The 13,026-nt window shown below is 52.6% G+C and overlaps 1 protein-coding gene across 1 annotated transcript in view; it reads right to left on the reverse strand.

Moving 5' to 3' along the window:
• Positions 1-275: 275 nt before the first annotated feature.
• Nuak1 (NUAK family, SNF1-like kinase, 1) overlaps positions 276-13,026 on the reverse strand; it is a gene marked incomplete at its 5' end in the record, with an annotated part of 31,829 nt that continues 19,078 nt past the window's right edge. The window contains 3 exon segments of the mRNA XM_013519022.1: positions 276-1,945; positions 3,081-3,213; positions 5,469-5,588. Of these exon segments, the coding sequence (XP_013374476.1) occupies positions 807-1,945; positions 3,081-3,213; positions 5,469-5,588 (1,392 nt within the window).

Genomic DNA, 13,026 nt, shown 5'->3' on the forward strand with positions numbered 1-13,026 from the left:
CCCCGGCCCAGCCCCGCGCTCGAGTCCCCCCCCACCCTCAGGAGCTGTGCCGAGGGGCAGGGCACAAGTCTCGGTGACACCCTCGATGACGTGGCTTCCCCGGCGGAGTTCAGAGCACACTTTCTCCTACAAGACTGTGTCTACCCCAGATGCCACCCTGGTGGCACAAAGCCTCAGCGCAGACCCGGCAGGCTACCTTCACCTTTCCCAGGACTGAGCCAGGCCCCAGATGGCAAGGTCAAGCGAGAGTGCTACTGCCTTTCTTCTGGATTCCATGGCTGCCGTTACTATCGGATCCCCACACTCTCAGATGGGCAAGGGCCCCAGCCAGCACCCCAACAGCCAGGAGCAATCGATCGCCAACTCAGGCTCTGGTTGCTGAAATCATCTTGTGAGCCCTGTGCAGCCAGACCAAGCTTGCTGACTCGGGGAGAAAAGGAGCAAGCTCTCGGCTCATCCAAAGGACATGGCCCCCATCTCTCCCCCCCTCTTCCGGGAGCAAGCATGACTTCCAGGGCAATGCCCCTCCCCCACGAAGCGCCGGCCACCACCACCCCTGGGTCTTCCACAAGGTGTCAGCTGCGATGCCAATCAGGACCCAAGTTCTGACCGGCAGTCGGCAGAACTGGCAAGAGCCTGCTCCCCTCGTCAGTGCCGGCTCCCAACTACACACTCAGCCAAGCCAGATGGTGCCAGTCCTTTCCCGGTGTTCATGGCCAGTGAAGAGGTAACCAGCCTGTGAGTCAAGTCCCGCCCACGCCTCCGCACCTGCCCGCCCACCCTCCCGCCGCCCTGCGCCCGCGGGGCTAGTTGAGCTTGCTGCAGATCTCCAGGGCCTTCTTGTACACCTGAGTCACGTCGTCCATGTCCGTGAGGAGCGAGAAGCTGCTGTCCGCCAGCCGGTTCCGGTACCGCTTCAGGTACTGGGGCCGCGGCCGGTTGTGGAGCCCCTCGAAGTCCTGGATCTGGAGGAAGTTCTCGGCTGAGACGCAGCTGCGGATGCGCTGGCGGGCGGGCCGGTTCTCCTGCAGATCCAGCAGGTCAAAGGAGTCGCTGGACAGGACGCTGTCGTCGCTGATGACACTGGAGGGACGACTGTAGCTCCGGGACAGCCCCTCGGCGGCAGGGACGCCGGGCTCCGACAGGGATTCCAGTGTGGGAGTTTCGGGGCTGGCGGCCGCTGAGTACTTGCTGCTGTGCTTCAGGATGCCTTTCCTCCTGCAGGACAGGCTGTGGGAGGCCACGCGGGCCGGGGCGGGGGGACTGGGGGGCGGGAGGCCGCTGCCCGTGCTATCGTCCCCGTCCAGCAGCTCTGAGGACTCGCTGCGCTCCGGCGATGAGTAGTAGCCCGACTCTCTCTGCTGAGTCTTTTTCAGGATGCCTTTCTTGGGCATGGTGGCCGACTGCTTGGGGCTGAGCGTCCCAGGCATGTCGGCCTCGGGGGAGCCAGCGAGGGGCCCGGCTGTCCGGCACAAGTCCTGCTCTATCTTGAGAGCCGGAGGCAAGGCAGGCCCCGCGACGCCCTCGATGAAGCCGGCACTGTGGGAGCGGTGCTCGCTGCTGCTCCGCTTCTTCAGGATGCCCTTGGGCCTCTTGGAGCTCAGCTTGGACCCAGCCTCAGCCACCGAGTCCTGGCCGGCCTGGGCGAAGTCGTTCTCTTTCTTGGACTTCTTCAGCGACCGCTGCCGCTCCAGCGTGACCTCGGAGGCCCCCGGTTTGGCCAGGCCTCGCACCTTGGCCTCCGCCTCCGCCTGCATCCCTGTGGAGCGGTGATGCCAGTCGATGATCCGCGCCAGGAGCGGGGACTCGGAGTCGTGCAGGGCGTCGCAGTCACACACGCTGCTCTTGTAGCCCCAGTTCACCCACCAGTGGTTGGCGATGTCCTCGATGGTGGCTCGCCGGTCGGGATTCACCATCAGCATCCACCGGATGAGCCCTCGGGCGTCTGGGGACAAGAGACAGAGTCAGGCGCTGCCTGGACACCACCCTGCTCTACCGGGAACCTTGAGCGGGAAGCCGCAGCACCCGGGGAACTCGAAAGCACAGCCACAACAGGGCCGGGAAGGAACATCGGGAAGGAACAGGGCCGGGAAGGAACATGGAGCTACCCCGTTTCCATGGAGGTGCGCAGGGCCAGGTCACCAGGAAAGCAGCCAGAAGGAATGCCCCTCATTCCCCACCAGGAAGGCTGCCCTGGCAAGTCCTTTGTGGACGGCATTTTACCAAAGGGAAAAGCGGGTGCTGACCACCACGGCTCTCTGTTCCTCCAAAGGGGGTCCTACCAGCATGGGGAGAGGGGCTGCAGGAGCTCACTGCGCCAGGTGTGGCACTCGCCCAACAGGCCGGGGCAGGGGCAGCACCTGAGGCCTGGGCCGGGTTCCCGAGCCGTGGCTGATGAGCTCACTTCCTTCCCCTAAGCGGCATCCAGAGAGCTGATCTGCACCTGCTACCCCAGCACTCACGGTTTCCCGAGATTCCCCGTGCAAATTTCAGCTGCCAGGAAATCAGGGCAGAGACGCAGAGGGGTGCTGGGAGGCCCCAGGGACGGGTCACAGCGGAGGTCGAGTCCCCCCGCCAGGGGTTGAGTTCCACCCTGGAAAGCTGCCACCTCCCCTCAGCCACTTTTGAGGGCCAAGGAACAGCCTCAATGTCCTGAAGTGACTCAAACATTTCCTTTTTGTGGTCATGCTGACTTCAGGGAAGAGCTAGGAGTCGCCCGGTGCCGGATCCGGTAAATAAAGTGGATGGGGGTACCATCATGTTTTTAGGAACCTGCCTTCCCGTCCCACTCAGCAGTAGCATTCGTCACATTTTTTGTCACGCCTCGTAAGACCCTCAGGAAAGAGGACTCGGAGCTGCTCCAGAAGGTGACAAGCACGATGGATGGGGTAAGTATTTGAAGCCAGAGGGGGGATTCTGAGGCGGATTCTCGACAACGTGTCTTTCATTTTAATCACTTGTTAATTTAAACATTCACCATTTATTGCAATCACCCACGTACTCCCTGGCACACAAAGCAGAGGATGCGAGCCAGGGCAGGTGGCCGGCCCCCTCCCTGACCACCCCCGCAGGCCACTCACCTGAGGGCTGCGTGGGCTCCCGGTACTCTCCGCTGCTGATCTGCCGAATGAGGTTTTTGTGATCAAACCCATCAAAGGGCATCGTTCCATAAACAAGGGTGTAAAGCAACACGCCCAGCGCCCAGCTGTCCACCTGGAGCAGGAAGACAGGACACAAAGGAGCTGAGAGCCACTCACAGCCTGGGATGGGCCACTCACAGCACCCCCAGGAGCCGAACCGAGCACCTGGCAGGTGGCTGCCACTGCAGATGACAAGTGACAGCAGTGCTACAAGGCCTGCGGCAGCCCAGCCTATTTACAAACTGACGCAGGTTATCTTCCTCTCCATCTTCCTCTTCTTCATTAGGATACCATTTCACTACACATCTGTACACTGCTTTTAAGTATTTTCTATAATAGCATGCATTGCCTCTCCAATTTTTAAAAATGATGGTTTTATAAAAATAACATGTTCAGCACAATATTGCCTTCAATATGATTCTACTCTCCAAATTTAAACTTTATGATATTCTAGTCATTCACTTGTCTCCACATGTATTTTGCTCTATTTCACTTTGAAAATTATGTCTGCTTCTTTCTTGTGACTAACTGTATTTGCATGTGTGTTAAACATGTAACACGCAGAAAGCTGAATTAGCTAAAACCATATTTCTTCTTTGTTTCTACTTCAGGATGTCAGGGGTTTTTGCTAATAGTATATATTGGTGATACATAGTAACTGCAATCATCCTGTGACTTCGTACACATATATATGGCATCTTGATTATTTTTATTCACCACTGCCCCTTCCTACCGTCTCCCCTCTTTTCCAGACCCCCATCCATCTCCAGAGTCTATCCCCCCATTTCCTACTGTCATGGCCTCCATCACGTGCTCATACGGCTAGATCTAAGATGTGTGATCCTGGGACTAAGGGTGTTGGTACTAAATTAATCCACAGATTGGCTTGGCACAGTCCTGAGTGGGATAATGGATAATAGGAAGGCTCTCCCTGGCGTGGATGGCACCACCCAATAGGCTTGTGGAATGGAAGGGATAAAAGGGAAAGGAAGGCTCACTGCTTGCTGCCTCCTGCCTGCTCTATCATGGATTATTTCTCTTCTGCCATGCCGCCCTGGCTTGGAACCAGCCAACTATGGAGTGAAACTTCTACAGACTATGAGCTAAAAGAAACATTCCATCCTTTAACTTGTGCATATCAGCTATTTTGTCCCGCCAACAAGAAAAGTAACTAAGACACCTACCAACTCTCTTTTATTTTGCTCTTTAAAGCATTTATATTTTGGGTTTCTCTCTTCACTTGGTGAAGCAAGAGGACCTGGATGATTTCCAGCCCCATCTGACAGATGAGAGTATTAAGACACAAGGAGCTAAGTGGTTTCTACAGAGGTCTCCCAGTCCTTCCTGTACCTTGTTCAAACAGATTAGGGGCCACAAACTCAAATCTTACGAGAACCAGGTAGACAACAAGCTTGAACCACACAAGAAAGAAATGAAATAGAATGCAGAGTCCTGGGTTAAGAGAAATTGTAAAGTGCCTTCCCCCAACCTTGGGCAGACAACCTACCCCACCTAACTGTTGCCATACTGAAATGTGGGACCACACTGCAAGAGTCTTTCATTTTTAAAGAGAAATCAGAAATCTAGAGTTTTCTGTGGAATGTACCAATTATTAAATGTTTGTTCAATTTTTTTACAAAGACAAATGTGGACAAGTAAAGCATGTTTGCTGGCCATAACAGACTGCCAGCCTGTAACTTCACACACTAACTGTTAAAGACCAGGAAAGCCTTTTTATCTAAAATATTTAAAGAGTCAGGGACTTCCCTCTGAGTACTATTCATGTTCATATAGTAGGGGAAATCTGAATTCAGTCCAAATCTAGAAACCTTATTAAATATATTACAATATATTCACATAAAAAGACATTATGTTGTCACTGCAAATCATATTTTACTAATAATGAATTTGGGAGATATCACAATATAGTTTTCAGTTAATAGAAGGCAAAATATGCAAGTATATTGCAGTATAGGTATCTTGCCCTTTCTTACGTTGATCTCAATTATTTTTACATGATCCCAATTACTTTTTCACTCTCAATTATTTTTGAAATGCAGATATCTACATTGGAAAAGTCTAAAAGTTACAAAAATGTTCAGTGGTTGTCTCTTGGTGGGATTGCGGGTAACTTCATTTCTCCCCAGGGCTTTTCTAAATTTTCCAAACATCCCCCAGGTGTGCCTATTATTGCTTTTATAATCACATGAGGACAAGTTTTCTTCACTTCTTTGGGGGATTTTCAAAGGATTTCCTAGCTCTGGTTCTTTCCTCCCACCTTCCTCTACCCCAGCTCCCCTCCCTGCCCACCCCAGGCAGCCTGCTCACCTCTGGCCCTCGGTAAGGCCTCCCGTTGACAATTTCGGGGGATGCGTACAGTGGACTCCCACAAAATGTTTGCAAGAACTTGTCCTTCTGGTACAGGTTGGAAAGCCCAAAGTCAGCAATCTACAAAGAGAACCAAGACCCCAGCACTGAGCTGTTAGTGTCTGTGATGGAGCCATTTGTGTCACACACAGGGAGCATCTGGGTCACCGAATTCTCTTGAGTCCTGAGTCTTCCCCCAAGGGGCCACTGAACACAAGGCCAGTGCTTCCCCTGCCATCCACAGCATACGCTACCAGATCTGCAGACCGCATGCCAACTTAAAACTCTACTTACACTTCAGCTGAGGCCTGCCCTAAGAAACCAGTTCCATAGAGTGACCATCATCAAGAAATCCAGTAACAAATGCTGGTGAGACTGGAGGAGAAAGACCTTCCACATTGTTAACGGGAGCGTAAATCAGCACAATCATATGGAAATCACTATGAAGAGTCCTCAAAAACCTAAAACTAGAAATTTCATTAAACCCAGAAACTTCCCCTCTAGTGTCTTCCCAAAAGAGATAAAGACGTCACTTTACACTGATACACGCATATTTATGTTTATAGCAGCACAATTCACAATTGCTCAGTCTTGGAAGCAGCCTATATGCTCATCAACAGAGGAATGATAAAGGAAACGTGGAATTTATACACAATAGAGTACTATTCTGCTACCATCAATGATAAACTTGGGGCATCTGTAGGAAAATGGAGGCAACTTTGAGACCATAATGATATATGACATAAATCAGATACATACATAAGCTTAAGTATCACATGATTTCTCTTATTTGAGAAATCCAAAATATAAATAAAGAGCAAAATAAAAGACAGATGATAGGAAACAGGGAGTGAGATCTTTTGCAAAAGGTAAGAGGACCAAGAGATGGAAAGAGCATGGGGCAGGGGTTTTAAAAAGAATTAAGACGTGTTATATACATGCACCAATTCCCCACAGTAAGTGTAATTGTTATATACTGCAAACAAATATTAATAGAAATAAAAGAATTTTTAAAAGGAATCATTTCCACAGAATCAACTGCCTGGTGTTTGTGGTGAATACGACAGTGTACAGAGCTGGCTCAAGAGGCCCAGTGGTATCTGAGATCTTGGGTCATACGGACCCATCATTCTGTAGTGTTTTTTTATGCATACATATCTCTGATTAAAGTTTAATTTACAAATTAGGCAATAAATTAACAATAAATTAGGCTACAAATTAACAATAATCTCTAACCATAAAATAAAACAATTAGAACATCATACCGTAACAAAATTGATTGCCAACACAATTCTTTCACTTTGAGATCATAACTAAGTAAAATAAGGATCATTTGAACATCAGCACTGTCATATGGGAACTAATAAATGAGATGGTTTCTGAGTGATTAATGGGCTATCAGCACATACAGTGTGGATACACTGCACAAGGAGATGATCCACTTCCCCGGTGTTTCAAAAATGGTGTCACAAGACTTCATTGCACTATGCAGAAGGTGAACAGTTTAAAACAGATGAGCTGTTTCTAGAATTTTCCATGCAATTCTTTTGGACAGTGGTTCACTATGGGTAGCTAGGACTGTAGCAAGTGAAGCCTCAGATAAAGGGTCACGATATAACTATGCATCTAAAAGTCATCCCTCTGTAGCTTACCACAAATCAGTGCATTCACAGTGGCCCATGTGTCACACTGTGGACGATGCTGACCTATGAAACACCACCCACTCCCCAACCAAAGCTTCCTTTCCCTGCATGTGACCAGGGATATGACACACACTAAGCACTGAGCTCTGAGTCATCATGTTTCACCCTCACTCTGCCACAGAGCAGGTCAGCAGCTCTGAGCCTTAGTTTGCCCATCAGAAAATGGGAATCTATGATCCCTACCCAGCTCTGGCTCACAAGATAACTGTGAGGATAGTAAAAAATAAAGAAAAAAGATAAGGCCATGAACGTAAATGTGCTTGATGATGTGCAAGATCTGTGGGAACCGTCCACCTACCCTCCGCCCCTGCGCTTCTTCCTGCCCTTCCTTATTGGTTACTTGAAGAGATTCATTCATTGTCCTTCATCCCAGCACCTTCATGTGTGTGTTTGTTTACACAGCACAGGTATACAAGTACGCACACCCACACATCTCTACACACTACTCACGTATGCATACACACGTGTGCATATATATTTGCCTTCCCTGAGACTCTGGGCCCCTGGGCAGCAGGCAGGATCCACATCCCCCAGCCATGTATCATCTGCTGCCTGGCACCTGTCCCCAGACACCCCTGGCGTAGGTCAGGCACTCTATTCTGAAAAGCACAAGATGATGAATGGGTAATAAAATAACAGTGATACACCTCATTACTACTCACTGAACAAGTTCCGATCACCTGCAGCCTCTAACTTAATCCTATCAAAGCTTCATTGACACGCCAGTGGGCATGCACCCTCCTGCGACTGAACTCCTGCTAGCGAACGGCACACCCGAGAACACTTGCAAATGGTCAACTTCATTATGTTACAGACACCTGACACCAGTTTTTTTAGAAGCCCCACTTCACAGAGGAAGAGCCTGAGGCTGAAGGAGATGAGGTGATTCACAGAAGGAGAGGGAGCTGTCAGGCAGCGATGCTACCACCTGTGTCTCCTAGGCTGGACCTGCCACGCCGCGCTGCCCAGAAGAATCACACAGGTCACTCCAGCCTCGGGCTCACATGCTGAGCCGCCAGGGGACCCTGCCACCCCGCAGAAGGGGATCCCAGGGCGTCCCCAGGCTCTAGCCTGGCTCTGGCTGCTGCCACCGCAGACCTCAGACAGAGTGTGTCTGCAACAGAGACGCAGAGAGGCAGGGGCGGTGGGGCAGCACGCACACACTGGCAGCAGAGACCCCCGCCCCGCCCGGCACCTGGCTGGCTGTGCACACAGCCAGTCTGAGATGCACGATTGTGCTCTGGCCGCTCCCAGCCTCCAGACTGATGCTTATCAGCCTCTCTCTGTGGAGCTGTCCCTGCTGCTGACACAAGATGAATAGAAATCCAGATTTGCTCACGTTATCAGTCCTGGGACGGAAATGCAGAATTAATCCATACACAGAGTTCTCAAACTGTTGGCCACCTGGAGCTGGGCCAGCTCAAAGATACAACGCCACTCGGAGCTTCTGTCAACTACGGGCAAGAGGACAGAAGCTCACTGGCCAGAAGACCACTCAGAGCCTCTGTTTCCTTATCTGTCGAGTGGGAGTCAGGCAAGAATGCGCCCAATTGCATTGTGGGAAGATTAAGCAATATAAAACATGTAAGACAGTCACAATGGTCACTGGCGCAGAATTGGAATCAAACCAGTATTTGCTGCCTAGTTTTACATCCGAGTAGGTGATGTATTTCATGATCCCTGAGCAACACGCTTCATCCCAACACCAGGGGCTCCCAGTAGCCAAGGAACAGCAAGGATTTAGGGACGAAGAGTCACAGAATTAAATAAGTTTAAATCACAAAACGAAAAATACATTCCCTCTTGGGTTCTCTTTCTGCTCTTGGAACTGAGGCAGGAGCAGGTCTCACGTGGCCCCCAGGGGTCCTCGGTATCTCCACGCCCGTGGCAAAGCACAGCCACGGGGCTCTCGGCTGTCCCTGGCAGCGAAAATCACGCCAGGATGGAAGGATGCTACCTGGCCTCCATTACACTTATTCTGAGTGTATTTCTATTCACGGCAAGAGACACGGGTTTTCCATTTGAGGTCATTATTTAGGGCTGCTTTTTCAAATCAGTACACTTTAGCAAGCAGCTTGAACTACACAGAAATATTATGTCAAATAACAGAGGGGATAAAAAATCCAACCATACAGAGCGAAGGAAAAACTGAAATTTGGGAAATAGTGCATTTAAGCGTAATGACAAAATAATCTTTATCTCAGAACTGGTTTCCGCGTGAATAAGCCGTGAAAGAGATTCGTCCTGCCTTTTGCCCCAAAACTGAAGGCGCCAAGAGGCCAGGGTCGTAAGAAGCTCTGCTGAGGCCACAAAAGAGACCAGCAGGCTCACAGAACGGCTGTGCCTGAGGGTGACCCCGGCGAGGAGGCCACAGGGCATGGCCCGCTGCAGACACACTGGTCCCTTGCTGGTGTCTCTGCTGGCACTGGACAGTGCCCCGGCCTCTCGTGCTTTCAGAACCAAACAGCCCTCCCCACGCCGGGACTCTGCTCAACCTTGACCCCCACCCCGTCCTTCCTCAGGGGAGCCGCTGCTCCTATCAATCCTTTTCGAGGCACGCCCTGCTAAATGGAAGTCACAGCCAAGAAGACAAATTAGGAGGTGATTATTCACATTTCAAAAGGATTAACCTCATTACAACCCCAAGGAGCCTCCAATGCAGCGCGTACGTGAAATAAACCAGACGGGAAAAGACACACGCTGTCTGATTCCATCTGCACGAGGTCTTCAGAGAGGACAAATGTACCGAGACGGGCGGAACAGAGGCTGCCAGGGGCTGGGGAAGGGGCCAGGGCCTGCGCGGAACCGTGAAGATCCGGATTCTCCAGAATCCCTCTGCAAAGACAGTGTGAGCGTGCACACCTCACTGGGGCAGTTTTAGGTTAGGCTAGGTGTATGCCACCACCATAACGAGAAGGATTAATATCAGATTACTGTGAAAAATGAGCTCACCTGGTTAAAAAAAAAAAAAGGAAGTAATAGCTTGTTGATGTGAACCGCTGAAAAGGAGGCTGAGGGCAGTGATAATCATCAGCCGGCCCGCGGCCAGGAGGAACTGAGGTGCATGCGACAGACAGGTTTTGAAGCCAGGAGAAGCCGGGACTCGCCTGGCCTTGTCACGATCAGGCCATCAGCAGGACCTGCCAGGTGACTCAGCTTCCCCATCTGCAGAAGGGACGCGTGACAGAGCTCAACCATGGCTGTGGAAAGGACCGTAGTAGGTGCACGTGAAGCCTGAACAGACCCAGTGGGCCAACTGCGCAAACCACAGCCATCACGATGACCCTCGTGGCTGGGTGACCTCACACCTCTGTCAGGCAAGGTGCGTTCGGAGCCACCACGCTAACCACCAAGAGACATCATCACCTGGGTATGAAGCCGGCACATCCAGTGTGACCAGCTGCATCGCAGGGCAAGACAGTAAGGGAGGCAGGGTCCCGGTGCTGGGTTCAGATCCTACACCCAGGGAGTAGGAATCAGCATTTACCAAGGGGGTGCTGCTTGCACATTAGCCTCTGCTCCTTCCTCGGCTACCAGAGTGCGAGGGGATGCACCTGGCTCGTGCCGTGCCCTGCACACACAGCCGGCTGCCACCATGCCACGGGTGATCGCCATCGCCACAGCAACCTGAGTCCTGGCTTCGTGTGCTGGGCTGTGGGATCACAGCCGCACTGCACAGGCCGGACTCGGTGAGGCAGGACAAGGAGCCAGCAGCAGGTTAACTTCTCCCAACACGCAGAGGAGCAGCCCACTGATAGTCCCATTTCTCAGATGGAGAGGCTGAGGCACAAGTGACCACGTGGCTTGCCTGAGGTCCCCTGCAGGGCTGTCCCAGCTGTGAGGGGATGACGAGGAAACGGGCTCCCTGTGACTCTGGCCCGCAGGCGCTCCTAGCCCCTTTCCAGCCTGGAGCTCACGGCTATGGCCTCACCTGTGACAGCCCTGTGCTCCTGAGCTGCCCGGAAGCGAGGGGGCGGGTGGTGAGCAGCAAGGGCGGCCCTGTCTCCGGCAGACAGACGCTCACGCCTCGCAGTTTCCGTCCCTTGTCTTCCCCACAAACCCCGGCCTGTCACCGCGTGCCCTGGAGGTTTCCCATCCACCCCTTCCTGTGCAGCAGCTCCACAGGGACGAAGAGCAGGGAAGACTTCCTGCAAGAAGAGGCATTCAACGCAGCCCCAAAGAGGAACGGACGGAGGAGTGAACGGCACAGGAAACAGAGGGAGCCATGTGCGCTCAGGCCAGGGAGCCAGAGAAGCGCCTGGTGGATGTGAGGGCTTCGAGTCCCGCCGAGGGGCCGTGTCGCCGTGCTAGCCCTTCTCCAGCCTTACCTGACTGAGCTTCACCGACAATTACACCACGTATTTACCAACTGCAAGCCCGAGCCCATGAGGGGAAGGACCCAGCCTTCTTCATCTCCCTCTGGGTCTTTCTCACGACCCACTGTCACTGCTGGGTTCACAAGTGCTACATTCCGAGGTCCAAGAGCCTGAGGACCTGACCACCTCATTCACTGTGAAACCCCAGCACCCAGCACCCAGCACCCAGCACCCAGCACAGGGCCCAATGCACAGGAGCAAGGTGGGAAACACTTCTGATCGAACCCATACTGCTCAGAGCAGATGTTCAATTGCTGAAGGAACACACGCCAGACCCAGTGAGTGAACGCAGGCGTGCGCGGATCTACGCACGGATGCACACATGCGCTCGCACACGCATACGCACAGTGGACAAACACACAAACAAATGAACTGATTCGTGCAGGGACACAAGGTTCTCACACTCACAGAAACAAACCGCACAGCCCCCATCCCAAGTCTCGGTCTGGTTAGGCCCGAGCGGTATCAGTCTCCTCTCGACCTCGGCCTGTCAAAGCCTCTTTTCTGATCCGGCAGGCTGGCTCCCACCATTGTTGGCAGGAGCAGCAGGCCACCTCCCTCTGTCCCTGGGCGCTCGCTCGGCAGAGCCTCAGCCCTCTCCCAGGAGGTCAGCTGGCCCGGCCTGGCCCTCCCCTCACCAGGCGGTGTTTGTGCAGCAGCCTTCGATGGGAATTGTCAGCATTCCATTCTCCCAGAGTGGGCTGTGAGTCTGGCTCATTTTTATTAATTGCAAATTAATACTCTGCTGGGTGCTATTTCTGTACATGCCTCTTCCGCCAGCAGGAATGCAGCCCGAAGCAGCGCGTTACTCTCATTCTTTCTGCCGACCAGAAGGGCGAATATTTTTAGAAACCACGCCCTCTCACAGTGGCCAGATAAGTGGTTTCCAGATGCACGATGTGCACTCCACAGGTCCACGCCAGGCAGGGAAGGAAGAGGACGGGAGCGAGCTACACAGCTTGCTCCGTAACAGGCGGGACACAGGACAAGTTCAAACCGCAGCACTTCAGCACCCAGCGGTCCCACGGGGCTCAAAAGGTCCTGCCACTGGAAGCCACTTAGCTGGCAGCTCGCCGGTGCCCGCGGTCCCCAGGCCCAGGCAGGGACAGCCTGGGCCCTCGTGAACACAAAGGCCAGCTTGTGGCCGTGGAGCTGCTGCTTTTGTCAGCAAGTGTCCTTTCTAAAGATGCCCAGCGAGAAGCCAGCCGAAAAGAGCTGAGTGGACACAGCCGGAAAACAAATCAACACCAGCTGAAACACATCTTACAGAACCTCGGAAGGGGTGTGAGATGATGAGAGGAGAAAGTGCCTGGAAGTCAAACACGTGAGTTCTAGCCCTGGCGCGGCGATCCTCCTCTCCAAAGGCGAAGGGCTCTTCAGCATCCACCGTGAGCCGCGTGCTGCGTGAGGAACACGCCCGGAAACAGACTTGATTCTACT

Source organism: Chinchilla lanigera, unplaced genomic scaffold, assembly GCF_000276665.1.
Source record: "Chinchilla lanigera isolate Chin_1 unplaced genomic scaffold, ChiLan1.0 scaffold00004, whole genome shotgun sequence".
NCBI classification, from domain to species: domain Eukaryota; kingdom Metazoa; phylum Chordata; class Mammalia; order Rodentia; family Chinchillidae; genus Chinchilla; species Chinchilla lanigera.